The following is a 26,321-nucleotide window of genomic DNA, read 5'->3' as shown; positions in this document are numbered from 1 at the left end:
GGCATGCTTTCTGATCAAGGTGTCTCTTTTCAAATAAAACTATTGCTTAGAGCTAAACCAATAAGTTGACCAATTTATCACCTAATATCAAAAGAACTTGAAAAGCTATAAAAGATATTTGACAAACTCTTACAAAAAGGCCTCATTCAAAAAAGCACATCACTATGAAGAACACTTGTATTCTCTGCACCTAAGAAAGATGGTGGACTTTGTCTTTGCATCGACTATCAAAGCCTCAATAAGCAAACTATTAAAGATACATATCCACTTCCATGCATGGATGATCTTTTTGACTAACTTTGAGGTACAATCATCTTTACTAAATTAGATCTTTGTAGTGGCTATTGAAAAATACTTATTGCAAGAGAGGATGTAAAAAAGATGACATTTTTTAAGCACTATGGATATTTCAAATGGTTGATTTTACTTTTTGGCCTCACCAATGCTTCAACATCTTTCATGGGTCACATGAATAGATTATTTTAGGACCTTTTGTCAAGGACAAGAACTTAATAAAGACAAATAAATAAGTGGGACTTCTCTCAAAGAAAGATGAAAAAATAGAAATAACTCAATATGTATATTAAGAAAGAAACTAGAATGGCTATTGCCAAAAGACAAGAAAATTAGAGACCCTTGAAACTAGACTAGAAGCAAGAAAGGAATTGATAAGAGTGAAGAGGGCTTCAGTCATGGCTCTATATATACTATCTAACTAGGGGCTATGTGGCAATGTTCTATAGGACCTCCAATATGTATTGACTTTGTAGAACACATGCCTTAACTTACAAGGCAAGTTTTTCTATGTGTGGGCCACATAGTTAGTTTGGTCTTCAAGCTAACAACATGTATGGTACATGGCCAACTTGTTGACCACATTTCTAATCTAAAAAGTCAATTGAAGATTCTTATAAAGTCAAAGTAATATCTATGAAGCTTTTAGAAAGCTTCTATAGAAAATATTATAGAATTAACTTACTTTTATCTATTTTTATTTATTTCTACCTATTTATACATGTAAATACTGGCTTACATGTGTATGTCCATGATACCTTTTGGACAAATATATAATCTTCTCATTGATGATATCTTTGTATATAATAAAACCTTTGAAGAGCATGAACAATACCTTCAAGAAGTATTGCATCAGCTGTACAATAGTCGCTTCTATTGCAAGCAATCAAAATGTGAACTTTGGAAGTCAAAAGTCACCTTTTTGGAGCATGTAGTGTCTTTCAAAGGCATAGTTATGGAACAAGATAAGATGAAAGCAATAGAGGATTGGCCAACTTCCAAGGATGTTTCTGAAGTCGGCTCATTTTTAGGCCTTGTTAGATACTATCACTATTTTGTTCCATAATTTGATGATATTGTTGCTTCATTAACAAACCTACTAGAAAAAGGTGCTTCATTTGATGAAAACTGGAGTAGCAAAGGGCCTTTGATAAGTTGAAGGAGGCACTCATTACTACTCCAATATTGCAACCATATGATCCTAATCTTCCTTGTATACTTCACATTGATGCTTCCAACTTTGCTATTGAAGTGGTCCTTCAACATGACTTTTGTAGGGACCTTCAATTTGTGGTATATAAATCATGCAAGCTTAAAAGGACAAAGTACAATTACTATGCTTGTGATAGAGAGCAATTAGCGATTGTACATATGACAAAGGTGTAGCAACACTATCTCTTGAGGAAGCCAATGGTTGTTTAGACTGACCATTGACTCTAGCTATACAATTTGTATCTAAAAAATATGAAATCACTACATTATCATTGAGAAGAAAAATTATAACTTTTTTATATCCAGCTTGAATATAAGCAAGGGCAACAACATATTGTACCATGCAACTTATTATGGAGATTGGACTTGAAGGATGAATCAAGAGATAAGACAAAATTTACTACTATTAATAGTATTATTTTAAATCTAACCAAAGAGGCAAAATAGAAAGAAATAATGCATTGGGATGTTTATTTCAAGATTGTTAGTGATTGATTGAAGGTGGGCGATATACAGTATCAAGATTAAATTCTTAAAGATGGCTTATTCTGTTTCAAGAAACATATTTATGTATTCAACAATATTATACTTTACATGTGCATACTTCAAGAATGACATGACATTCCAATATTTGGACATCTATGACAAAAGAAGACTATAGAATAGATCTCAAGGACATGATTTTGGATAAGTTTGGATCATGATTTTTTAGCCTTCGTATATTCCTACAAGTCATGTCAATGTAATAAAGCATGCAATATAATATCTCTTAAACTATTGTAGTTAATTTTGCTACCTACAACATGTTGAAAGTAAGTGACTATAGATCTCATTACGTCTTTGCTACAAATGCTTCATAATTATATTGTGGTTACAATCTTTATAGATTGACTCTTGAAGCAACTTCACTTGTGCGTAGTACACTCAAATATTCATGCCCTAGCGCTTGCATGAGTCTTCTTTGATACTGTCTTTCGTCACCATGGATTACTTCGTATCATCATTTCATATCAACATCCATGCTTCATGGAAAGTTTTTAGCAAGCCTTTTTCAAGCTACTAGGCACACAACTTGCCATGTCTATAGTCTTTCATTTCTAAATAAATTGGTAATCAGAGTATGCATATCCAATTTGAGAGGATATGCTATGGACATTTGTGGTGGTTTATCATAATGATTGAGATGAATACTTGATGTTTTTAGAATTTTCTTACAATAATAGTATTCAAGCTAGTACCAGTCATTCACTATTTTTTCTTAATACCGGTTAACATCTAATTACACCAGCAACTCTTCATTGTCTCATCGACACCAATAATCTGATAACAAAGGAATTTATACAATGGCTTAGAATGGCCTTATAAAAAGCACGGCATTACATCTTTTGTATATAAAATCAAGAAAAGTAATATGTAGATAACCATCAGTAACACAAGATCTTCCAAGATGATAATCAAGTATTATTCTCCAATGCCAACTTGCCATTTACTACTTCAATCCAAATTTGTAAACTAGTACTTCAATGGCTTGGACCTTTCCACATTTCTACAATAATTTTTGATATTGCATATCGCCTCAAGTTTCTACGACATATTTGGGTCTATCTAGTCTTCTATATTTTGCAACTGAAGGAATTTTATACTAAGCCAAAGCGCTTTCCGGATTGACATCAACCACCACCACTATCAATTGTAGTTGATGACCAATAAGAATATAAAGTAGATAGCATTTTGGAGCATTGCTACCTTGGTTGTGGTAGTAGACATCTACAACTTTAGTACAAAGTTCTTTGAAAAAGTTATTCCATTCATGATAGAATGTGGAAACCTACAGAAAACCTCACTCATTGCCAAAAGACAATTTTGAGATACTATCATGAGCAAAACAAGGACGTCTACATTAGTGGAGGGAGATTAATTGTAATAGGATATAGATAATATATTTATATTGGAATAGATAGTTAGAACCATGGAAGTTTCTAGAATTGATGTTAAGTTAGTGAATCATGTAGGATCTATCATTGAACATTCTAAAAAGAATTTAGGGTGGCTATTTAAATGGGATCCACTACTTAAGAACAATCTAGAAAATCCAAGGTAGTAGAACAAAGTATAAATAGGACTGGCTAGGGCCTTTTGGAGCATCTAGTCAGGTATGGCTTTGGACCCTTTTTCTTAATACAATTGGATTTTATATCTTCATATTTTATTCTGTTTTGTCTTAAGTCTAGTTCCTCAATTTTGCCTATTGTGTCTCATTCTATTTGGTTCTATTTAATTTTATTTTGGTCTAATTTGTCCTACGTTATAATGAGGTTTTATATTGTTGTGGATTAGAAGGGTCTTGAACACTTGAAATAGACTGTACCTATTTTATACTACGACTTGTAATAAAAGAGTGATTTCATCTATTTCAAGGTTTTTTTTAGTTTAAACCACATCTAAAGAATAAAGCTTCAAAAAGAGAGTTATTTACTAAATTATGGACCTTGATAAGGCTTTTGAACCATCGCTTTTCAAATTGGGGTTTTAGGTATAAAGTACCTCTTTTGTTAATTATCAATCTTGTCAAATCTTCTATCTTTATTTGTATAGTTTTTACAATTTTTAAACTTCTTATATCTTCATGATAATTAATATGTTTTATTTATATGTATTTAATTTCTTTTTTGTTTATACTTCTTATTCTTTATACATAAAATTATTTATTTATAATTATATTTTAGATTCTATATCTAATATTTCTTCTTTAGACTTAATACTCTTATATAGAAACAAAAGCAAATAGATTGACAATTATAAAGAACAAAGTCTATTTCTAAAAAATAACAAGTTTTAAGAAATAGATGCAAACAAAAAAAATATAGAATCATCAAGTCAAAAACTTCTAAAAATTAGAAATAAAGAAATCATAAGACAGTTTGTTGATCGAATTGTAATACAATATTATGGCAATTTTTAGAATAAATATTAATGTTTTAAATATTATCTTAAAAAATTATAGTATTGATCAAATATTTATAAATTATATATATATATATATATATATATATATATGCTAAGACCATCAAATTTGAAGCTTATAATGTATTGCAATTAAAATTATGCCTTGTGGCTAAGTGTGCTATTAACTTAATAATAAAACATAGAATTAAGTTTCATAAGATATTTGATTGAATATTTTGTATTTTTTTTAAATAAATTTTAATTTTTTAAATATAATTATTATTTTTATGAAAAAAAATTACAAGTATTTGATTTAATATTTTAATTTTTTAAAACTTCAAGTTTAAAATAAAATTTTAATATTGGATTTTTTTATATCAATGCTAGTAGTTAAATCCATTGGCTTTGCCAACATCAAGTAAGTTTTTGGCAGCCAATCAAAAATATATAATAAATAAAATAAAATAAAAACACAATATACCTCAACAGCTGATTAGTGGCTCTTATTGAATTTTAAAAAAAAAATGAATTTACAAAATAATAAAAAAAAAAATGGCACTACATGAACTAAGTGAAAGTTGGATTCATTTGCATTGTTGTTGCCACCAACTTAGCTCGTCCCATCCTCTGATCTTAATAAATTGGATACTTTGGAATAACTAGGTTGAGCCTGTAACTGGGTTTTACCACCCTAATGCTCCAACCAATGGAATTTTTTGACACTTCAACTAATATAGGCTAGTCAATATATATATATATATATATATATATATATATATATATTATTGTATTTAAATAGATTTTATGAATTATCATTTTTGTAATCCTTTTATATTTCTATATATGTCCAGAATGTGAATAAAGTCTACTATATTCTTCATTACAAAATGCTTACAATATTGATTTAAAATGATGGTAAGAAATCCAAAAAGATTACTTTGAAAACAAAATTCGTAAATAAAATTTGGTGCAATGAGAATGTTAACAAAAGTTGAACATCAATTATTTTTAACATAGTCTAATCAAAATTAATATTGTTTCAAAATCCAAGTTACTTCAATACTATTTTATAATATCTGTTAAATCTAGAATTGCTTCTTTTCATTATATTAAGATATCAAAGTTTTGAATTCCACTTTACCTTTATATGTACTTCTGAATCAGAATAATTATTCAGAAAAAGAAACATTCCTAGAAGCATCAAAAACGCTAAAAAGTGCAATGTACACTAATTAATAGATGTAATACAATAAAAATATCAATAGCACATGTGTAAATTTGTGAATGAATGATAAAAATCCATATCAAGAACAAAAAGATATTGTCAAAAAACCCATGTCTAAAAAACCTTTCAGCCATAATAATATCACTTATTCTGCAAAAAATTGTAAAATTTAACTTATCCTTTGCTTTAATCAACCAATTAAGGGTTAATTTAATGCTTCAATTTCTAGGGTTCTTATAATCTGGAAAGGATTTTTAGGGTTTGTCCTTGGGTTTCTCCAGATTCGCACCATTGTTGTTCCCTTGACATTCGAGATTGGAATTGTTCCCCGAGTTCCCGAGTTTGTCCCCAATGATGTTCTTTATGGCTCGCCCGAGCGCATCCAGCGAGGATCGCTTGTCCCGCGTGGCACCCTTCGACGTGGTGCTCTCCGCGTCCAGCGTGGCACGGTGGTACCGACACATCAGCTCCCGCAGCCTCGACGTCTCCTCCCCGAGGGACTCGAAGACGTCGGACTCGCCGACGCGCCAGCCCCAGTTGCCGGCCTGCGTCGCTGGGATGTTCATGCGCGACGCGCTGTCCAAGCCCATCACGTCTTGCATGGAGACGATGCTGGTGCGCGCCACGGACGCCACAGCGCCGCGGATGAACTCCCAGTGCACATCCGCGTCGCCCTCGAAGCGAAGATGGGCCCTCGCGACCTGCTTCTCCGCGTCGCTGGCCTTCTTCCACCACCCCACACACGTGTCGTTGTCGTGGGTCCCGGGGTACACGACCTGATCGAGCTCGTGGTTGTGCGGGAGATGGGGGTTCGCGGCGTTGTCGCTGAAGGCGAACTGCAGCACCGCCATGCCCGGTGCCTTGATCTCCTTCCGCAGGGCGATCACGTCCCCTGTGATGATGCCCAGGTCCTCCGCGATCACGTCGATCTTGCCCACGGCTTCTCTCATGGCTGTGAAGAACGCGCTGCCCGGGCCTGCCTTCCACTTCCCTCCCATCGCATTCTGTGCCGTGGCTGGGATCGCCCAGTAGCCTGCGAATGCGCGGAAGTGGTCGATTCGGAACTCGTCGTAGAGCTCGTACGCCCGTCGTAGCCTCGTGGCCCACCATGCGTATCTGTCTTTGGCCATTTCTTTCCAGTTGTACAGAGGGCTCCCCCACAACTGCCCCGTTGCACTGAACGCGTCGGGCGGCACGCCGCTGACTTGCATGGGTACTCCGGTTTTTGGGTCTAGTTCGAACAGTGCCCTGTGAGCCCAAACGTCTGCCGAATGGCCTCCTATGTATATTGGCATGTCGCCGAGGATTTTGATGCCCGCGGCGTTGGCGTACTTGTGGACGGATTGCCATTGACGGTGGAAGAGAAATTGGGCTGCAATGAAGTTGTCGATGTCGCTCTTGTGTTTTATGCGGACTGTCTTCATGGCATTTGGATCTCTGTCTCGAAGTTGAGTTGGCCACGTCCACCACGTCTTCGCGAGTGTGCATTGATCTATAGAAGCAAACAGTGCTGCATCTTCCAACCACACAGAGATCTTCGGGTCCTTTCTGAACCTTTCTAACTCTTCTTTGAGTTTTCCTGAGCTTTTGCTCACAAGTTTAGCTGCGGCTTTCAATATGAGAGGATTTTTTATAGCCGCGACTTTGGAAGAATCCATACGTTTCACTGGAAGAGGTTTCGGCAGATCAGTTTTTTCCAACAATCCGTCTTTCACGAGTTCCTCTAAAGAAATGAGTAAGGTGTTTCCACAATTGGCATTAGATCCGGCGTATGGTGAACCATCTTCTCCTCCTCTTGTTCCCGGAGGAACTAAAGGCAAAACCTGCCAGACGGTGCATCCAGTTTCTTTCAACCAATCTAAGAATCTATACGTGTCCTTGCCGAAGTCTCCAATTCCATTAGGTCCTGGCAATGAAGTTGGATGTAAAAGAATGCCGCACCTTCTTCGAGGTGCTTGCTTCAGGGGATCATCATCTTGATACTTCGCAGGCAAATCTTCTCCTATTCCTACACCTAATTTCCATTTCTTCATCCTCACTGAATTTTTGTCAAAATCCATGACAGATAACCAAGATCTTGATCCATTTGTATAGTTGAATGGGTTGGGTAAATACGAAACTGTAGGCGGTATAGTTGTGAAGAATTGGTGATTATTCTGAAACACTGTTGAGTGCAAAGCAACGGCTGCGGCTTGCAGAAGACGAGAATGATTCTTTCTCAGCTTCTTCGTTGTTCTTGAAGTTCTTTCATTGTTGCTCTTGCAACAAGACATAAAATCTTTTGATGTGAGAGCATTAAAGAACTCATGTTGGAAGCACTCTCGCTTGAAAAAATTGGTTGCGTCAGTAGGTTTTCCGAATTTGAAGTGTTGGCCTCGTTGAATTTTAACAGCAGAGAAACATAGTTCACCTGGAGTAAGAGTTTGGTTGCCCAGCACAAAGTAGTTTGCGTTTGTAGGTTCTTTTTTCAGTGCTTCACAATGCACCAAAGAAAGTCTTCTTGTCGGTAAGCTCTTCGTACACTTCACTGACAGTATGGAAGACTTTTTAACTTTCTCGAAACATTCGAAAATAATGGCAGAAGGATTAAAATACGGGTTTGTCGAACACAACTCCATTGAAAAGGTTGATAAAGCAACTCAGACAATCATTTTTCTCTTCCGCCAATGGTTAATCTTGCTGAAAAGAACCACTTTATCGTTTTGCTTCTTACCATTGAAATTTTATTTGAAAGCTTTGAACTTTACATTACTGTGTTACGTTCTTCCATCTCCGGTTTCTCATCATATGTGAATGACAAGATGTTCTAACTATTTCTTTTTTTGAAGAAAGAAAGAGCATTAAAAAATCTGTTACTAAGCATTTGCTCAAATTCCCTTCATTGAGGCACGCGAAGGGAAATCGATACTCATATTCGAGCCAACGGTTACACGTGCTACAAACTATGCAACTCTTCATCATGTCTATTACCATCCACAAACCACTTCAACTCCCATGAGACTCTCCCACAACTGCCAGGCAACAGATTTCAGGACAGCTCTTGGAACCACGTGGGTTGTCGATGTTGCGCTCCGAATGTGATGAGGGTCTGCGTCCAACGAAGATTTCGATCTCGTAGGAACCTGCTGCAGGTACTTGAAAGAAATTAGCTTTAGGATCTTGACAAGCATTAGTTCACTTGAAGCTCTGCAACATTCCAGGTGACGCAGTTGTTGACAACGAATTACTCCATATCACACCACTGGCAAATTCGCAAGATTTGCAAGGCTGCATTTGAGAAATGAGCACCTTAACGTGGATAGTCTAGCAAAAGAGCACCACTCCGCTTTGAATATTTCTGAAGGACGAAACCACTTCAAAGGGAGAATGCGGTGTTGATGTTTGTTGTAGAATGCGGAGCAAGAACGATAAAGACACATTGTCGACGTAAGTCACTCTCCACTTCAAACCTCGACTCTTCATGACGACCCTCTGAGGGCTGACTAAATTGTTTCACTTGATACTGAACAACTTTTTCGAGACCAACCGGTGAATTTACGAAGAGTGCGCAGGTTGGCTCTTCATGGATCCTTGTATCAGTAGGAGGATGTCATTAGTTCAAATGCAAATATTGAGTGTGAGCCAAATTGTGATATCTAAATCCTCGCTGAGTATCTTCTTTTGCAGTTTACTTTTCTTGCATTCAGAGACCTAAATGACAACTTTGACAGTTTGAAAACCACCCTTACAACAAATTACACCTTGTATTCATTGTTAGCAATATTCTAAGAAAGAATTGTCCAGTTAGCTTTTCCATTGTCGGGGGTTTGTCATTGAAGCAAGTGGCTTAACCATCCCGCTCAAATATTCCAAGGGAGTTTTAAACGAAAAAGATTTGCAAATGAAAATGTCGAATGCATCTGTACATGGCAACCTTAAGTGTCGAATGCATTTGAAAAAGCACGGCAACTGGTAACTCAGCCAAATGTGATTTGGAAAGAAATGAAGGCAACATGTCAAGCATGGCAAATTGGACACCACAGCAGGGTGAGAAGTACAAATCCGAATACATAGAACCGACAAGTTTTGGAGGTTGATAGGAGATGGCCACAAGATCACCAATTGTAGCGGCGACCAGGTGAGCGATCCAAATTTTATGTAAAAAATGGCGAATAACTCACTAGCTATACATGAGTAAATGCCAAGGCAGTTTCAAACCTCGGACCGAGTCACTAAATCGCTTACGTTACATCTGTTAATCTGCACATCAATATCCACGACGGCCCAATGTAGGCCTCCTGCAATAAGAAAATCCTCGACAGGACATCTCGAGATCCGCTTGGAGCAGCAGGGTTCGAGAGAGAGAGAGAGAGGAGCACAATTTGACCTCACACCTGCGAGACCTTAACAAGGAAATGGTTATAGCGGCCGTAGTGCGTTTCGACAACTGGTTTTCTTGTTCTCCTGATGCAAACACTAACTTCCACGTTTGCAAGTCTTGTGTGACCGTAGTTGCACCAGGATCAGAGCGCGAAACGCCCGATTGTACATAGGCGCCTTCAGAACATAATGTCGGAGTGAAGGATTGACTTAGGTCAAACGGATATCATCCTCAGATAATAATGCACATCGTGTGAAGAGTTGTCCCAGAACTTGAAGCTTAGGCCACCAGTCGAAAATTCCGCTTCCAATGTGTCGGTTCTCCAGAGGAGCTGGAGATCAATACCACTCGATCTACGATACATTCAGCTCGAACATTGAACAGATATTGAAAATGTTAGCTAAAAGTGAGCATTCAGTCACTTGACCACACAGCAAGCTTCGACATGCCTCTGTCGCCAGAAGAAGACAGCGAAAGAGCGCTACTTCTATCTTTTCCTTTCACCTTCAGCTGGGCGTTGCCGTGACCCGAGCCCTTGAATCCATTCGCGAGGACATGGATAGCACAACCGCAGTGCCGGTGGTAAGGGTGTTTCGAGTGAGAAGAAGTCGAGCATGCGCTGCACCCCAACATCGACGGCATGCTGGGACCTCCACAACCCATACTGCCACAACCCTCCATTGCCACTCAAACCAAAGAACGCCACAAAACCTCCAAAAAACGCAAAAACGTAACTTGTTCTACGTTATCGATCGAACCCAATACTTTGAACCCTTCCACGACGCTTGCTTATCAAGCGCCTCCGAGAACTCACCCACGAAACTGAACAATATACCTACACACAACACGAGAAAACCCGACACTATTCTTCTCTAAATATATTTTGCTGAGCAATCACGAAACGCCTGCACTGAAAACCAAACTCCAGCTGCTTCCTCGCCGATCAACTGCCTCGACCGAATCAAACACAGGCCCCTCTCTGCACCCCTCTAATCCTCAGACTCGCTTACTTAACAACAGCTCAGATCGGAGTAGCCAGATCGGTAGAGCCCTAATGGTTCGGTTCAATACAAAACTGCAAACAAGCGAAGGCGGTGGCCAGCAGCTCTTGACAACTGAAGCGCGCTGCGATCGCTAGACACAAGTTGGAACTGACAGCTTGGGCAAGGTACCCTCTTAAGGGAATGAACTACTGGCAACAGCAGTTGTTGGTCCCAACGCTGCAGCCATCAATGCCATGGAAAAGCAAACGCGCCTTGTATAGAAAAACAAAACGCAAGAGGGCCGAAGCCGACACACACACGGTGAATCCGGCGAGAAATCGCCGACAGGTCACCCCCCGACACGAACCCGTGCTGATATACACCGACCCCTCTCTGTGGTTCCCATGACCAGGTCTCGGGATCTCCGCATTAGGAACGGCAGGGGTGAGCTGGAGTGCCGAGCTGGAACGGTCCCCCATCACCGACCTCCTCCACATGGCGACACACTGCTATCTGGAACCTGATGCGCTGACACTCTGACACGCTGACACGCTGACACGAGGTTGTCGACGAAGCGCTCGTCACCTGAGAACAGCTTACTTGGTCTTAGTTAATTTACACCTCAGTTATTTTTTGCATAGGTTTTAGGCTTTAGGTGTTGGAGTGAGTGGGTGGCCAGGGTCACTGGGTCCATAAAGGACTTGTAAATGGAATCCCATCATGTGCATGGGTCAAGGGAGAAACTACCCATAGACTTACTTGCACCATGGAGGAGGAATGTTTAGTATATGTTCATCCAAATCCAATAAATTTTGGCTCTTTTGACTTTCTTTGGTATGCCTACTTATCATGGTTGTTGAAAAGGTGGTGAGCCCAAGTAAAAATGCTTGGGTTGAAAACCATGCAGCATACAAAGTAAACAACTGTAAGAAAAAAGAAGAATGGAATAAATTCCTCTTTTCGATGTTGAAATTGAAACCTAGAACCTAATTTTTGTGAATGCCCTCACCCATTGTAGTCTCTCTATATGATTTTTTTTTATAAATGTTTTTATTTTGAAACACATACACATATGCACACATAAAAATGGATCGTGCTCAAATATCATCTTGTAAATGATGACTTGGTTGTAGCACACATCTATAAAATATAAGTCTTCAGATTGCTTTGCCAAAGTATGTTATATGGTGCATGAAATAAGAAATTATATAGATAATGAGTACTTAAAATTGCACAAAATAGATTGTTTTTAAGTTTATGCATGCATGTATATCTATACATGTTTTATGATTAGATAAAAAATTGTGCTCAAAATAACAATATTTTGAGATAAAGTTAAATGAACATTGTACATTTCAATGTTTTAAAATCATTCTTATTATTATTTGAGGTACAATAAGATAATTTTTAAATTAAATATTCATGTAGACCCTTGGATAATTGGTATTTCATATAGATAACATGATATTTTTTATTCATAAATAGTAATTTGACAAAACTAAAAAAAGTAATTAGTCAAAATACTGATATAATAAAGTACATACACACACATGTTCTATATCTTGAATTTAAACATAGCTACCTTGTGAAAACTTTTTCAAAGGGAGTAGTAGAAATGTTAGTTTTGTAAAAGGTTTCAATATTGTACACCCCAGTAGCTAAAAAATGATAACATTGACACCAGAGCAATAAATTGGTAGGCATGTGATATGGACATGAGAACATCAAAAGAAGAAAATTGTTGGTAAAGTTGGTTTCACATTTAGACATTTATAGATCCATTTGTGGGTAACTACTAGTCAAGGAAGTAGGTGCTGCCTTTAAAGGAGTAAGAGGAGGGAAGCAAAAAACAAACAAAAAACACAAACAAAAGAAAACAATTGAGTATGGAAAGTGCTTTGACAGTATTGAATATCTCCGTTTATATTGAATGTTAATTGTTTGATATAGTTATTCTTTATATTTGTGAAGGATCAATAAATATTTTTGCTACTAGATTATCATTCAATTCAAACTTTGTACACCTTTTGAGTAATAAAGATTTGACATTGGAAAAGTCAATGTGATTACAATTATTGTGACGATGACTCATCAAGTTAATCAAAGTTCTTCACTGACACCGTTAGAAATAATTTCTCAACAACATCAATAAACAATTGTTTAAATATAATATGTGATACTTCAAACTATAGATGCTGATACACAGTTGGTTGATTTTAAGGAATGAATATTACTTAAAAAGATTATAACTTGAATATGCAAAATATGTTTTTTAATAGTTGTTCCTTTGCAAACGACATGAACTACAATATTATACTGTAAAATCTAATTTCATATCCATTACCTCCGTTACATAAAATGAGAAATAAACTTAAAATTGGTGGGTGTTTTTTCTTATAAGTTTAACAAATTAAATACTCTAAAAAGTCAATCTCATTTGATTAGTGTTTTTAGACCTCTTTTTTAGTTCAAAATTTGAATCATTGGGAAGATCCAAAACTTATCAAAAAAAATCTCACATAATATATATATATATATATATATATAAATCAAATTATGACTTTAAAACTTTGTTCAAATCCAATTCCACCTCACCTTTGTTAAAGACTTTGTCAAGAGTGGAATCAACTTGATTGACTCCCATTTTGGCATTATACATCATATCTATTGCTTAGAGAAATGACCACCAATAAAACTCATTGGAAAGCGGAGAAAGCTCCTCGGAACTTTTTGGAATGGAAAAGTTAGATCCTTGTAACTTTGTGAGCTAATTGCATTTATTCCATTGCCTTATCCATATCTCCCAAAAAGTATAGTGAAACGTAATAAAAAATCAATATATAGATATATGTATGTATGTGTGTTTGGGGAGAGGGGATGGTAAGTACTTCAATTCAACAAAGAAATTATACAACTTATACTAAAACTTACAATGATTAATTTAAAAATGTTTGTGTATGTGTGTTTTTGGACTTGACACCATATATATATTTTTTGGTTTTTTGGATTTTTTTTTTTTTTTTTTTTTGAGTACAATGTAGACAAGTTCGTATGCCACCTTAAATTTGTTTTTGCAAACTTTTTGGCTTGTTCTATTATATGTTTACCAAGTTTATGTTTATCCATGTCCAAAAATATACTTTTTAGCTATCTGGAATCACTTAAAAAACAAATAAATGAAAATTCTACCACTTAAAAATTATATCTTTCAAAAGGTGTACAGCTCCATCTAAGTGTTAATTGTATTAATATTAATGTGGTTGTATGTCACTTTGATTTTTTGATTTTTTTGATTTTTTTTGAAAATGGAACCATGACAATGGCATCAAAAGTCACACATTATATTGATACTGAGTTCTATTTATATATTTAACATAATAAGGAACAAGAGCAATAAATCTTTTACTTCCATCACACAATTTTTACATCAACTTTAGTATCCAACATATATTTGTATGAGAATAGTATTTCATTTGGATGGTGTGTATGCACATGTGGATACAACACCAAATAAGCTTTTATAATAACCTCAAAGGCACAATGCTGAACTTATACATTATGCATTGATATTCTAAATGTCCATACATTTACTAACACGCCTTGTATTTCTTTCTGTATCATTGCATTATCACTACAGTATATTTTTAATTTATAAATAAATAATCATATACATTCATATTCAATTTCTAAAAGAATTATTTTATTTGACTGTATTCAATGGATTGTCCCATAAATAAACCAATTCCATCAAAAAAACAATTGATCAAGCTAACATTTAGTACACAAAATAAAAATATCATTAGGAATTAATTTTTCAAGAAATATATATTTTTAATTTATGAGAAACACTCACTCGAAGTGGGAAAGTAGTTCCCAATGGATAGAACGTGGTTTCCAGTAGATGGAGCGAGTGCCCATGCTACGCACAGCTTTCCTTGCGAGGAGAACACCTCCCACCACTGGAAACAGAATTGGAACTTAGAAGCTCTGCACACAAAATTAGGGCTAGGGTTTTAATGTACCAAGGGTTTATGATTTATCCATTTGCCCTGCACCTCGCGTGAGGAGTGCCCTGTCGTCGCCATTGCAGGAGCTCCTCCGGACAGGTCCTGCTTCCTCCCCCCAGCGGATCTTTTATTTTGCCGTCTCGTCATTGCTGTCAGAGATTCTTCCAAGTAGCCGCGCTTATTTGCATGGATTCCGCAGCGGTCGTTCGTTTATACGTTCGTCCATTCATTCTCTCATTCTAGTGTAGGTGGAAGATCCGTTGCGACGTATTGCTGTCGTTTTGAGAATTCCCTCTAGTGATTTGGTTTTCTTCTCCGAGAGGAGGCAAAACGGTCAGCAAGGGTTTTGATCGGTCGAGCTCATGTAGGCAGGTTTACCTAAGTTCTTTGCGGGTTTGTTCATCTCCTTGTCGCTCGAACGAATTTTTGTCTTTTTTCGTTTTTTCGTTTTTTTTCGTTTTTTTCGTTTTTTTCGTTTTTTCGTTTTTTCGTTTTTTTTTTTTTTTTTTTTTTTTTTTTTTTTTTTTTCTGTTGGTTGTCATTTGTGATGTTTTAGCATACACAATTTATGCGGGATTTTGTAATGTTCTGCATTCGGATTGTTGACTTTGATTGTCGATTTTTTTGATCCCCCCCCACCCCCCACATTAACGCGAGTGAGGCAATTCCATATGAATATTGATCATTCTTCTTTTTAGGTTAATAGGGACACGTATTTGGTCGGAAGAATTAGTTCTTCGCAGATTTCAGTAGTTGTCAGTGTTAATTGGAAATGTGGATTTGGTAGCTGCCACACACAAGTACTGCACAATCGTTAGGTGAAAGTATCAGATATTAGGTGCATCTTTTCCAGCAGCAGCAGCGTTTTTAGTTGTGAAGTGCTTCGTCTTTATCGACCAAATTAGTATAGACGGTCGATGTGCAGTCACAGTGGCAAGGACCTGCATTGCTGGTTTGTTTATTTATTTCTTGTGTTTCACATTTAGTTTTATTTATTTATGGAGTTGTGCATCATGCATGCAGTTAAAATTCTAACTGATATTTTATGTCGAAGAATGTGCTTTGATGATCATCACTCTTCAAGGTTGAGGGTTTAATACAAGGGCTCCGGTCTCTATTATGGGATGGTATTTTGACTACTTGGTTCGAACCATCCTCTTGAGTATGCCAGGTTGAACTTTAACAACACAGTTTAGATTAAAAGGCCAAATTATTATTGAATTAGAAAATGCTAGTGTGAACTTCAATCTTCAGTATTCTCAACTCTGGCGTTCTCCTTTTCGAAGAAAGCTTCCGAGTGTCTGTAAGACGTCTGACAAGTGTGCGTCCTATTTCTATTTCTGAAGTACGGGAAGTATCGAATTCCACGTAGTTTCATGGATTTGTAGGACCCGAGTTGCGTAAGGTGGTGTACCATATTCAGACTCTCCAGGTTTCCGGTCTGAAATCGAAGTTGTTTTCGAGTAATATGTTAAGCGTTCAGAGAGAGCGTAAGAAGTTTGACGAGTAGCATTCTCTGTTTTTGCCGTTGAAAGAAACTCTTGCCTTCTGGTCAAAATTGAGAAGTGTATGGTGCATGTCTATGAATTCGTAAGCTTCCTAATATCCCTTTCATGCTGTCCTTCAGATTTTCATGCTCTTATCTAACTTGGCGTAATGTCTTCTTTGATGACAACGAACCTCTTTGTTTGCAGGTGGCAGGATGGCAGTTCGATGGAAAGCCGGTCAGCGGCGCAAACGGTGGACCGAGCAAGCCATCTCTCTTCGTGCTAGTTCTCTCGCTAGGCTACAAGACTCAGTTGTATCAGCTGATTTGCAATCTGATGCAGCATTTACGAATTTCGCTAAACTGCTCCAGGCTTTTGGACGACTGCCTTCCACCTTTGCACAAATAGCGGCAACCAAAGCTCTCTCTGATGTATTGCTGTCGGTGCTCAAATCTGATCACGCTTCCGCACAAACTGCTCTGCTTTTGTACGTGGAGCTCCTATTTTTGGACAATTCTCGTCCTATTCACCGCGGCTTGTTAACACCCTTGTCACGTCTATCTGACGATTGGAAAGTTAAAGTAGCAGATGCACTCAATGCCTGTTGCTTGGAGTATGGTCAGGGCGGAACAAAGCACCGAAGGTTTTCCATAGTGGGAGTCGTATCATCTATCTCTACACTTCCACAGCCGGGTATACTGAAAGGAGTATTAGAGATTTGCTTAAATGTTTTTACGTTGTCGGCTTGCCATGATATATCATGGGTGCTAGAATATTCCAATGAAGGAGGGCGGCCCCCACCAAACACAATGGAGGATTGCCAGGACGCAGTTGGTTCTCTTTATTACGTGCTGCAACATTATCCTCACACGTTTATAAATGAAGATTTGGATACAAGGGACGTCTCAGAGGAATCAACACTGAAACTTAATCAGATTCCAGTAGATCTGGATGTCTCAAATGATAAGTGTTCAGTAAATACTGAAGGACGATCCATTCAGTTTTGGTCGAGGTTGTCTGGGGTGGTGGTGTATGGCAGAATAGTTCGGACACTGATAGATGTACTTCAAACTTCGGCGCTGTCACGAGACTGCGTGGTGGCTGCAGGAGTAGGACTCTGTGCCGCTGCTCAATTCAAGAACACCAACGACGAAGTTGCTTTAATGCTAGCTAAATCGGTCTTTGCTTCTTCTACAGCTCATAGTGTTGCTGTCATATCAACTGTGGATGGTGTTAGTGAAGGACCCAATCAGTCCGGAATGATGGAAGCCGCCATTATGGATCAATGTCGAAGTAATCTCTCAGCTGAGGTCAGTAAATTCTCTGAATTTGGCAGGCTGTGTGTGTTGCGGGGACTCTTAACTGCCCTGCCTCGAGTAGCTCTCAACACTCCTCTTCTAATTCGAGAGGGTATCAGTTGTGGTGAGTCAACTACCATGAACGAACTTGGCTGCAGCACAGAATCAGCCTGGAAGTTGTGGACAATTCTCTATGACGGGATATTGCCTGCTCTTTGTACGTTCTCTGAGGGTTCTGTCGACAGTCATTTCAAGTTTCATACAATTACAGCTCTCCAAATATGCTTACAGCAAGTGCGTGCTTCTGTGACTGGAAAATTAACCCAAGAAGCACTTGATCGACTAGGTGAAGCGGCCAGTGTTCACAAAGTCATGATTAGTGGGTATGAACCGTTGCCATCAACAATGTTATCTCGAATTCTACAAATTGTGTGGAATAACTGGGAAGATCCTCTCACTCAAACCGTGAAGCAGGTCCAAGCTGTTTTTGACCTCCTTGTGGATGTCCAATTTATATTCGCACAACATGGACACAATGGCGACAACGATAATGTTGAAGCAAGCCATGGAGATTTTGTGAAACAGATAGCGTCAAACCTGCTAGCAGAGGGACGTTACAGAAAGGGCAAGTATGTGCCTTTGGCATCTTTAGCTGTACGGATAGGTGCTGAAAAGTTGTTGTCTATGAACCCGAACCTGTTGTTTGATACTTTTCATGCGCAGTCCGATGATGACGTGTGCTGTTCTGCGAGCTCATTTTTGAAAACATTTCTTGAGCGTCTGAAAGAGGATTGCTGGAGCTCCTTTGGTGGAGTTAATGAAGGCTGCCTAGCTTTTAGACGGCTGTGGATTCCCCCTCTTCTCACAGTTCTTCTCTCTGGAAATTCCCGGCTCAGGACCAATCTTAATACTTACGCACTACCGGTTGCTATGCGTATTGATCCGGACAGTGTAATTCCCATGTTGGCATTCATATTAGACGGAGCTGACAAGTGGGGAAAAAGGTCCAATTTAAGTTGGGAGGAGTTGATGGGTGCTCCTGGCTTGCCTTCTCACCTAACAATGCATCAGCGCATAGCAGCTTTGATATCAGTGCTGAAGGTGGCGCGTTCTTTAGCTCTCATCGGCGGAGATATTGATCAAAATTTCGACACCGGAAGTTCTGTCACTGGGATTACTAATGAAGATCTAAACTCATCATCTGGTGAGACTGTTATCGTGAGGGTTCAAAATGAGATCGTTCAGGTCCCCGTTTCATGGCTTGAGCAGGCGTTAACCCATCTCGATGATAGCTTACGAGTTGATGCAGCAGAACTTATCTGCTTGAATCCAAAAACGACATCTATGCCCTCTGCTTTGGAATTGAAAATGTTAAGGCTCTCAATACCTTTGAATATGAGGTGTTCCTCTACGTCATTTCGAATGCGATGGACCAGCTTGTTGAAAAAGTTCTTTAATCGTGTTCGAACTGCAGCATACCGGCATCACCGACTGAGTAATGAACCTCGGCTTGTGAAGACTTCGCCTTCTGTAATCAGTTATGGGGATGAAAAAAGAAAGAAAAGAGTTGCAGCAGCAGAGAAGCAGTTGAACGGAAATGAAGATGAGCATGTTTCGAAAGATGGGGTTAGCATTGCTGAGATGCAAGAATTTATGCAGCTGTTGACCCAGTACCTACTTTCTTCGCTCTATCCTTCTGCGCCTTACGAGCGCAAGAACATGGCAATGGAGCTTTTGAACGCAATAATTGAGGTTTGGAGTTTCTCACCTGAAGAAAAGCCGACGGGAACCAACTCACTTATTGCAGACTTTTCGCCGTACCAAGCTGGGCTTTTATCGGCTGAGGCAACTCTTGTAGTTGTTGGTGCAATCGTAGACAGCTGGGACAAGCTGAGGGAAAGTGCGTTTAGAATTCTTGTGCGTTACCCGACTCCTCTGCCAGGTTTGGAGTCAACTACCTCAATCGAACGCATTCTACACTGGGCCAAGGGCCTTGTTAGTAGCCCTCGTGTGCGAGAAAGTGATGCAGGAGCTCTTGTTCTCCGCCTCGTTTTCCACAAATATGTACTTGACCTTGGTTGGAGTATTAATGTTCATACTGTACTGGCATCCACAGTTGTGAGCAATGAATGTGGGAAAGCAGGGCCTGCTAGAATAGGAGTAGCAATAGCAGAGTATGTGGAGTCTCTGAATGATTGGCTGGAATGGGGGATTAATGAGGGGGACAGGGACCTCCTGAAGGCCTGTTCACATAGTTTTGTGCACGGGGTACTGTTAACACTTCGGTATACAATGGAAGAGCTTCCATGGGCTTCAGTTGCTGTTCAAGTGGGTGTTCACCGTCTTAGAGCCGCCCTGCATAAGCTCATCAGCCTGCTTTTGCGGGTTACCTCTTTGACTCTGTGGGTGGTTGCTGCTAGTGCTCTTAATCTGCCACCTGACATGGCTTCAGATACCTCAGCAGGTATGTTGGATGACATGATTGATGCCAATATCGACGAAGAGAGCTTTGAAGATGGAGAGGGGGTCGCCCCAGTTGAGCAGATGATCATGGTTGGCTGTTGGCTATCAATGAAAGAGGTCTGATCTTTGTCTTTATATTTTGGGTTAAAACCTCTGCATCTGTTTTTCTACTTTAGAACATTGCTCTCAATAATCCTCCATCGCTGACTCTTGTAGTTAAATGCATTCCTTTCCACCAGGAGAAGGTACTTAGAAGAATTGTTTGTTGTTCCTTTTATGATCGTGGAAGTTCTGAAAATGTACTGCAGGTTAGTCTTCTTTTGGGAACTATTGCGAGAGAGGTACCTTTATCTGAATGCTTTTCTGAAGAAGAGAAGACAAGATCGCTGGTTGCTGCAGAGGTAAGAACATAATACTAACATCTATTGATATTTCAAAAATATTAAGTTCTTTCTTATCGTCTTGTTATAGATTTTAATAAACTACATTGATCGTCATTATATAGGTTGTCTCTACATTTATGACTAATGTGGTCATAAAAATAGTTCGACCTTCTTTTATCGAATTCAAGGCTCAATCTCTACAAATATAGAGCGGAACAGCAGTGCCTTGTGCTGTGAGGGCCCGTGCCCGAAGTTCATGATAATTTTAGAACACATTGACAGCGTCTTCATATGCCAAGTAGTGATGTTATTAATATGGTTTTAATTATATGGTTCTTTTCTGGTGATGGTGTAGAATACAAGTGGGCTGTTGAACGCCGAACAGCTGGAGGCAATGGGGGCACATTTCTTGCAAGTGCTTCTGGCCATGAAACATAATGGTGCTATCGACAAAACTCGAGCTGGATTCATTGCCCTTTGTGATCGGCTTCTTCGCTCCCCTGACCCCAGGTCATCTTCTTGTGTATCTTTGTACTCAAACGTTGCAATAGATAGCTTTAACATATATGAAATTAGAGGCATGGTCCTAATTCTAAATACTTGCAGTACTCCATTTACATTCTCAAGCTCAAATGGTTATCTGCTCTTCTTTGATATATTATGTAGTTTTTTAAATAGCAGGATTTCAAAAAACATGTTACTAAATTTAACGAATTTATTCTTAATTTATTTCTAAGGCATATTCTTGTCTGAAATTTTTTGTTTTGCCAGATTTTTGTCGGGTTTGTTCTTGTGGAGGAGCTGTTGAAATATCATCAACTTCCTCATAATGCACAGTTCTTGGATTTTTTCAAGTTTGTCTCATTTGTTGTATCTTTTATAGCACAAGCAACAAGTTTAGTGCGAAATGGATTTGTAGGAGGAGCATTTCTGTGATAGATTTTGGAAATCATTCCATTGGAAATTGTTTTTCACGAGTGAATTGCAATGGATGCAGGTTGAATAAATTGCCTGAAACATGGATGCATCAGTTGATTGAAAGAACAGGGTCTAAAGGACAGACAGTAGACAATCTATTGAGACGTAGTGCTGGCATACCTGCAGCATTCCTGGCGCTTTTTTTGGCTGAGCCTGATGGTGCACCTAAAAAGCTTCTTCCAATGGCCATGAAATGGTTGATAGATACCTGTAAAAAGTTCGTATTCGCATCTACCAAAGCAAGTTCTGAAAGCAACGATAAGCATATTTCTCGTGGGGAGGATCTTGTACTTGTTGTTGACAACACCGCTGATAATTTGGAGCTGCAAACTAAGATGAAACGGCGGGATGAAGGTGTGGTGCCCACCGTCCATGCGTTCAACGCAATGCGAGTCGCATTTCATGACACTAACTTAGCTACTGATACTTCTGGATTCTGTGCGGATGGCCTCATAACTGCTATACAAGCTTTCTCATGCCCTTATTGGGAAGTTCGCAATAGTGCAACACTTGCATTCGCAGCTCTTGTGCATCGTACAATTGGATTTCTGAATGTGTACAAACGTGAATCTGCGAGGCGAGCTATTACAGGCTTTGAGTTCTTTCACAGGTTAGAAGCTCGGGTGCTTGCTGCATTTTCTCAGGTCAACTGTTTTATTCCATGTAAAGGGCCTTGTCAAAAGAGATTGACCTTGGCTGTCTTTGTCTTCCTTGCGTGTAATATTGAATTGTTTAGGAAATGAAGTGTTCGTGACTCGGTCTTCGTCTTCATTTGATATGTGCAGGTTTCCAACTTTACACCCCTTTCTTTTGCAAGAGCTTCGGTCAGCGACCTTGCAACTACAGCAAGATGGTGATGGTGGATATCAGGGCCATGGAATGACAAGTACTCTTCATCCAAGCTTGGGTCCTGTCTTAATCATATTGTCTCGGCTCAAGCCCTCGGTTATAAGCACAGGCGTGGGTGATTGGGTCAGCCCTTCTGCGTTCCGCCCTTATGTGACTTCATGTGCAACACTTGAGAATTTCCATGTCAGAGTGCTAGCATCACGAGCCCTGGCACCTCTCGTTTCGGCTGATGACTTACCTGCAGTCTTGTTGGAACTTGCGAAGAGCTTACCGAATGCAAGAAATACACCAAATATTGCGCTATCCTATAATGCAATGCATGGGGTGCTGTTGCAGATGACTGTTCTCTTGACCTCAAACTGTTCTGCGCTTCCGGATCTTGAAATGCGCCAAATGATTGTGACAAAGTTGTTCACCGAGGTCGAACAGCACTTATGGCTCGGTTCTATTCATCATTGTCCTTGCCACATGGTAGTAGGAGCCTTCTTTTGTATGTTAGAAGCAATGTTAAGTGTTGCCAAGACTTGTGCTCAAGGCGTGGTATCCATGGAGACCTTGACAAGGAACGTGCAAGCGCATCTTCTACATCTTTGCGCTGAGTGCCTGGAGGATGAAACTGAAGGTATTGCAAGCTGGAACGAGGCTATGCAGGTTCTTCTCTGCGAGCGAGCGTCGAACCTCTATTTTGGGACCATCCTCTCGAACTTGTTGTTACAGAGCATTGATGCAAAGGCTACACACAGTGACGGGCCTGAGCAGTTGAACGACTCCTATAGAAGCAGTTCGTCAGACATGTTGGCAGTGAAGAATCTAGGGCTCATGTTCAGTAGTGCGCTTTCACATAGAATGTATGAAGTGCGTTTAGAAACCCTCAAGGTTCTAAAAAGTTTCTTTTTCTGTTTAACACAACCAATCACTGAAAGGATCGGCTGGATTAGTAACTACTTGCAGCCATTGCTCGTGGAGCGATTAAGAATTGAGACCCACCCAGGTTGTGTGCGTCGCATTCTCCATGTTCTTTACGCTTGGAGGTCAGTGTTTAAGAAGAATTCACCAGCAGAGGATAGCAATACTGCTTGGGATTCATCGTCGTTGGTAACATGGGACAGGGTGCTGCATATCTACAAGACATCGAAACACGCTAAAACTAAGGAAGTCGCCATGAGGTGTATGGGAGCTTGCTTGAGCTCGGTGCTAAGCTATCTGCGCTTTACAAGTGATGAAGATTGTCATGTAGCAGACGGATCATCGACACCTGAACTTGTTAGGCGAGCAGTTGATGAATGGATTTGCCTAGTGAATAAGCATAGTGCAGCAAGTGAATCTGCAAATTTTCGCCGTGCTACAGCAGAGGCAATTGTGGCTTCCAGCTTGCTGGATCAAGTTCCAAGCGTGGCGTTATTCTTGACAAAAGTTTCAAAAGTGGGGGGGCACAGACTGGAGTTTGCGGAGTGGTACGGAAAAGGCCTATTACAGGTGTGGTGTGTCTGTGTGAAGCTCCTGGAAGATGAAGACCCAGATTTGCGGCAGAGTCTTGCATTGTCTCTGTTGGACGTCCTTGCTCTTTCATCTGGAACCAACGGAAATGCTCATTTCAATGCAGCAGTTCCGTCACAGGTAGAACGGGTGGTGCAGCTGGCTTTTCAGTGGTTGAGCTCACATTTCGGGTCGTGGCATGTATACTGGAGTGTGTTGGCAGAGTGGGTATTGGGTTCAGAGGATATAGATGCCCTTCTTGTAAGTGAAGTTGATCTGGTCAGACGTTTGTTTGACAAAGAAATTGACAATCACCATGAAGAGGAACTTGTGTTCGTACAACTTTGTTGCCTCCATTTGCGGCTGTTAGTCGGTTACGACTCTTTGTCCTCATCTGCTGAGGTTCGAGGTTCTGATTTATTACAAGGAATACATCATTCCAGGCCAGAATCTTGTGAGGCGTTTGTGGGAGCGTGGAGACAGAGGTTCCTGGAACAAGTCAAATCTTGTGCAGAGTTGACTCTGCGTATGCAGGAGAAAATGCCGTGGGTCGGTGGTGTGACAAACCACCAGGATGCGTTTAAAATGGTCTATCGTAGGCTGCTTGGTCTCTTGATTTTTGCAGGGCCTTGCATCAGCAGTCAGGCCCAAGTCCTCAAAGACCAACTTTTGGAAATCAGCAGATTATTGCGACAATTGCCTTTGAATCCGCTGGTGTCCAATGTTATGTATAAAATATTGCAGGCATATGAAACTTATGATGCGGCTATTGATTTGGGTTCCGCCAATTATCGTGCCAGCATGGGCTTAGCTTTCTGTGATAAGTTCGAGCCGTTGTTTCTTGTGGAGTGAAGCTCCTTATGGCGGATTGGAGGGTATATCCTCCAGTTGAAATTCTAGCTGCTGCTGCTGCTGCTGCTGTCCTAAGCGTGTGGAGCAGGTCGTTTCGATTATTTTGCTTCAGACATAACCATGTAAGTTGTCATAGCTTGAATACTCGGAGTTATTTTGGAAGAGGTAGTTCGTCTCACAGGTCACATCCCACTGCTATCTTTTGTATTGAATACAATTGGTTTTTTGGAATCGTAGGGTGTGGTAGAGATCAGGCTGTAAACTAATCAACACGTTGGAGTCCTGTTGCAGGAATATGCGAACTATTAAATTCATTTCACTGGATTTATGATGGTAGTTGATTCTTATGTGACACCGCGGATACGTGAAAAGAGACACCAGCGGCATACTTCATAGCGTTTTTCAGTGAATACTCAGCATCAAAACAGTAAGGGTAACCTAGAAAGGCCCTTGTGCGACTTCCCAACTCCATAGGGTTACGTGCGAGTCCCCTCGCTACTTGAATTGGCTAGCTGTAAGAATGAGCTTGCTCCGGTAATCGCAAGCATTGGACGTGGAACAATCATGTGGGGTTAAGAATTTTTCAAAGCAAGACGATGCTCAAGTTTTTTTAAATTTTAACGTCTCCATATATATATATATATATATATATATATATCCAGTGGGTTTGCTCTGCTTCTAGTATGTACACTTTTAGGTCATAATTGCTGGAAGTTCGATTTGTTTGTTGAATTAGGCATGTGTGTAACTCTGGTGAACGGCAGAGTATTCAACCAGATTTGCGGTGTCACAGTCTGCAAGCAATGTGCTGCACATTTTCACTAAGTCGCAAATGTTTCCTCCCCTGTTGAAAAATGAGCCAGCGGATTCTTCTCTCTTGTGTGGTACAGCAACGTGAAAGGAAAACCGTTCAAGCTTTTCCAGATCCGTTATGTGAATTTCTGAAAGTAAACTAATTTGGCGCTACTTGAAATTCAACCTCTTGCAGATTCTTTCATATGTATATATATATATTATATATTCTTTCATATATATATAAATGTATATATTAATTTCTTATTTTCCAGTAATAATAGAAAACAAAACATCTGATCGAAAATGAAAGATCTTACTAAATACACACAGAACAAATAATCCCACGAGTACGGCAAAAAGTCGTTTTAGAAAAACCCTAAAATTTAGTATAATTCTGCTGTACATGAAGCATTACAGGAAAATCCTTCCCTAAAGTCGTAATAAACATGAAGAAAGTTAACGAGAATGAGCTCCATAATGTACAGTCGAAAGCCAATTGCCAAATCAAAGGAAAACGAGCGGGAAGACCAAAAGAACGGAGTCCCAGTAGAAAAGCAACTCCTCAAATTAATAAAATTAAAGAGATGACAATACAACGATAACGGATGAATAAAGGAGAGTGAAATGGATGAAATATAGTTTCCGGATGAAAGATGTAAATGGATGGATAATGCACATGGATGGATGGATGAAGGCGAACGCGACATGAATCG

General features: G+C 39.3%; 2 protein-coding genes across 3 annotated transcripts; one reads left to right on the top strand and one right to left on the bottom strand.

The window, feature by feature from the left end:
* Positions 1-5,527: 5,527 nt before the first annotated feature.
* Positions 5,528-9,605, bottom strand: LOC112283720 (4-alpha-glucanotransferase, chloroplastic/amyloplastic). The gene is made up of 2 exons (XM_073534450.2): positions 8,966-9,605; positions 5,528-8,799 (listed from the first exon to the last, which is right to left on the bottom strand). The coding sequence occupies exon 2, from the start codon at positions 8,293-8,295 to the stop codon at positions 5,932-5,934; it is 2,364 nt and encodes a 787-aa protein (XP_073390551.1). The 5' UTR covers positions 8,296-8,799; positions 8,966-9,605; the 3' UTR covers positions 5,528-5,931.
* Positions 9,606-14,966: 5,361 nt separating this feature from the next.
* On the top strand, positions 14,967-25,428 carry LOC112283338 (uncharacterized). Of its 2 annotated transcripts, none has more exons than XM_024521916.3 (7): positions 14,967-15,126; positions 16,722-20,392; positions 20,584-20,676; positions 21,014-21,168; positions 21,656-22,246; positions 22,422-24,935; positions 25,105-25,428. In XM_024521916.3, exons 2-6 carry the CDS (start codon positions 16,730-16,732, stop codon positions 24,811-24,813), a joined length of 6,894 nt encoding a protein of 2,297 aa, XP_024377684.1. In that variant the 5' UTR covers positions 14,967-15,126; positions 16,722-16,729; the 3' UTR covers positions 24,814-24,935; positions 25,105-25,428. The 2 variants fall into 2 exon arrangements, with proteins under 2 accessions (XP_024377684.1, XP_024377685.1); XM_024521917.3 differs by lacking the exon at positions 14,967-15,126 and adding an exon at positions 15,153-15,420.
* Positions 25,429-26,321: the final 893 nt, after the last annotated feature.

The sequence above is a fragment of the Physcomitrium patens genome, chromosome 6 (assembly GCF_059467195.1).
Source record: "Physcomitrium patens ecotype Gransden chromosome 6, ASM5946719v1, whole genome shotgun sequence".
Lineage (NCBI taxonomy): Eukaryota > Viridiplantae > Streptophyta > Bryopsida > Funariales > Funariaceae > Physcomitrium > Physcomitrium patens.
This window is presented reverse-complemented; position numbering and strand designations above follow the sequence as displayed.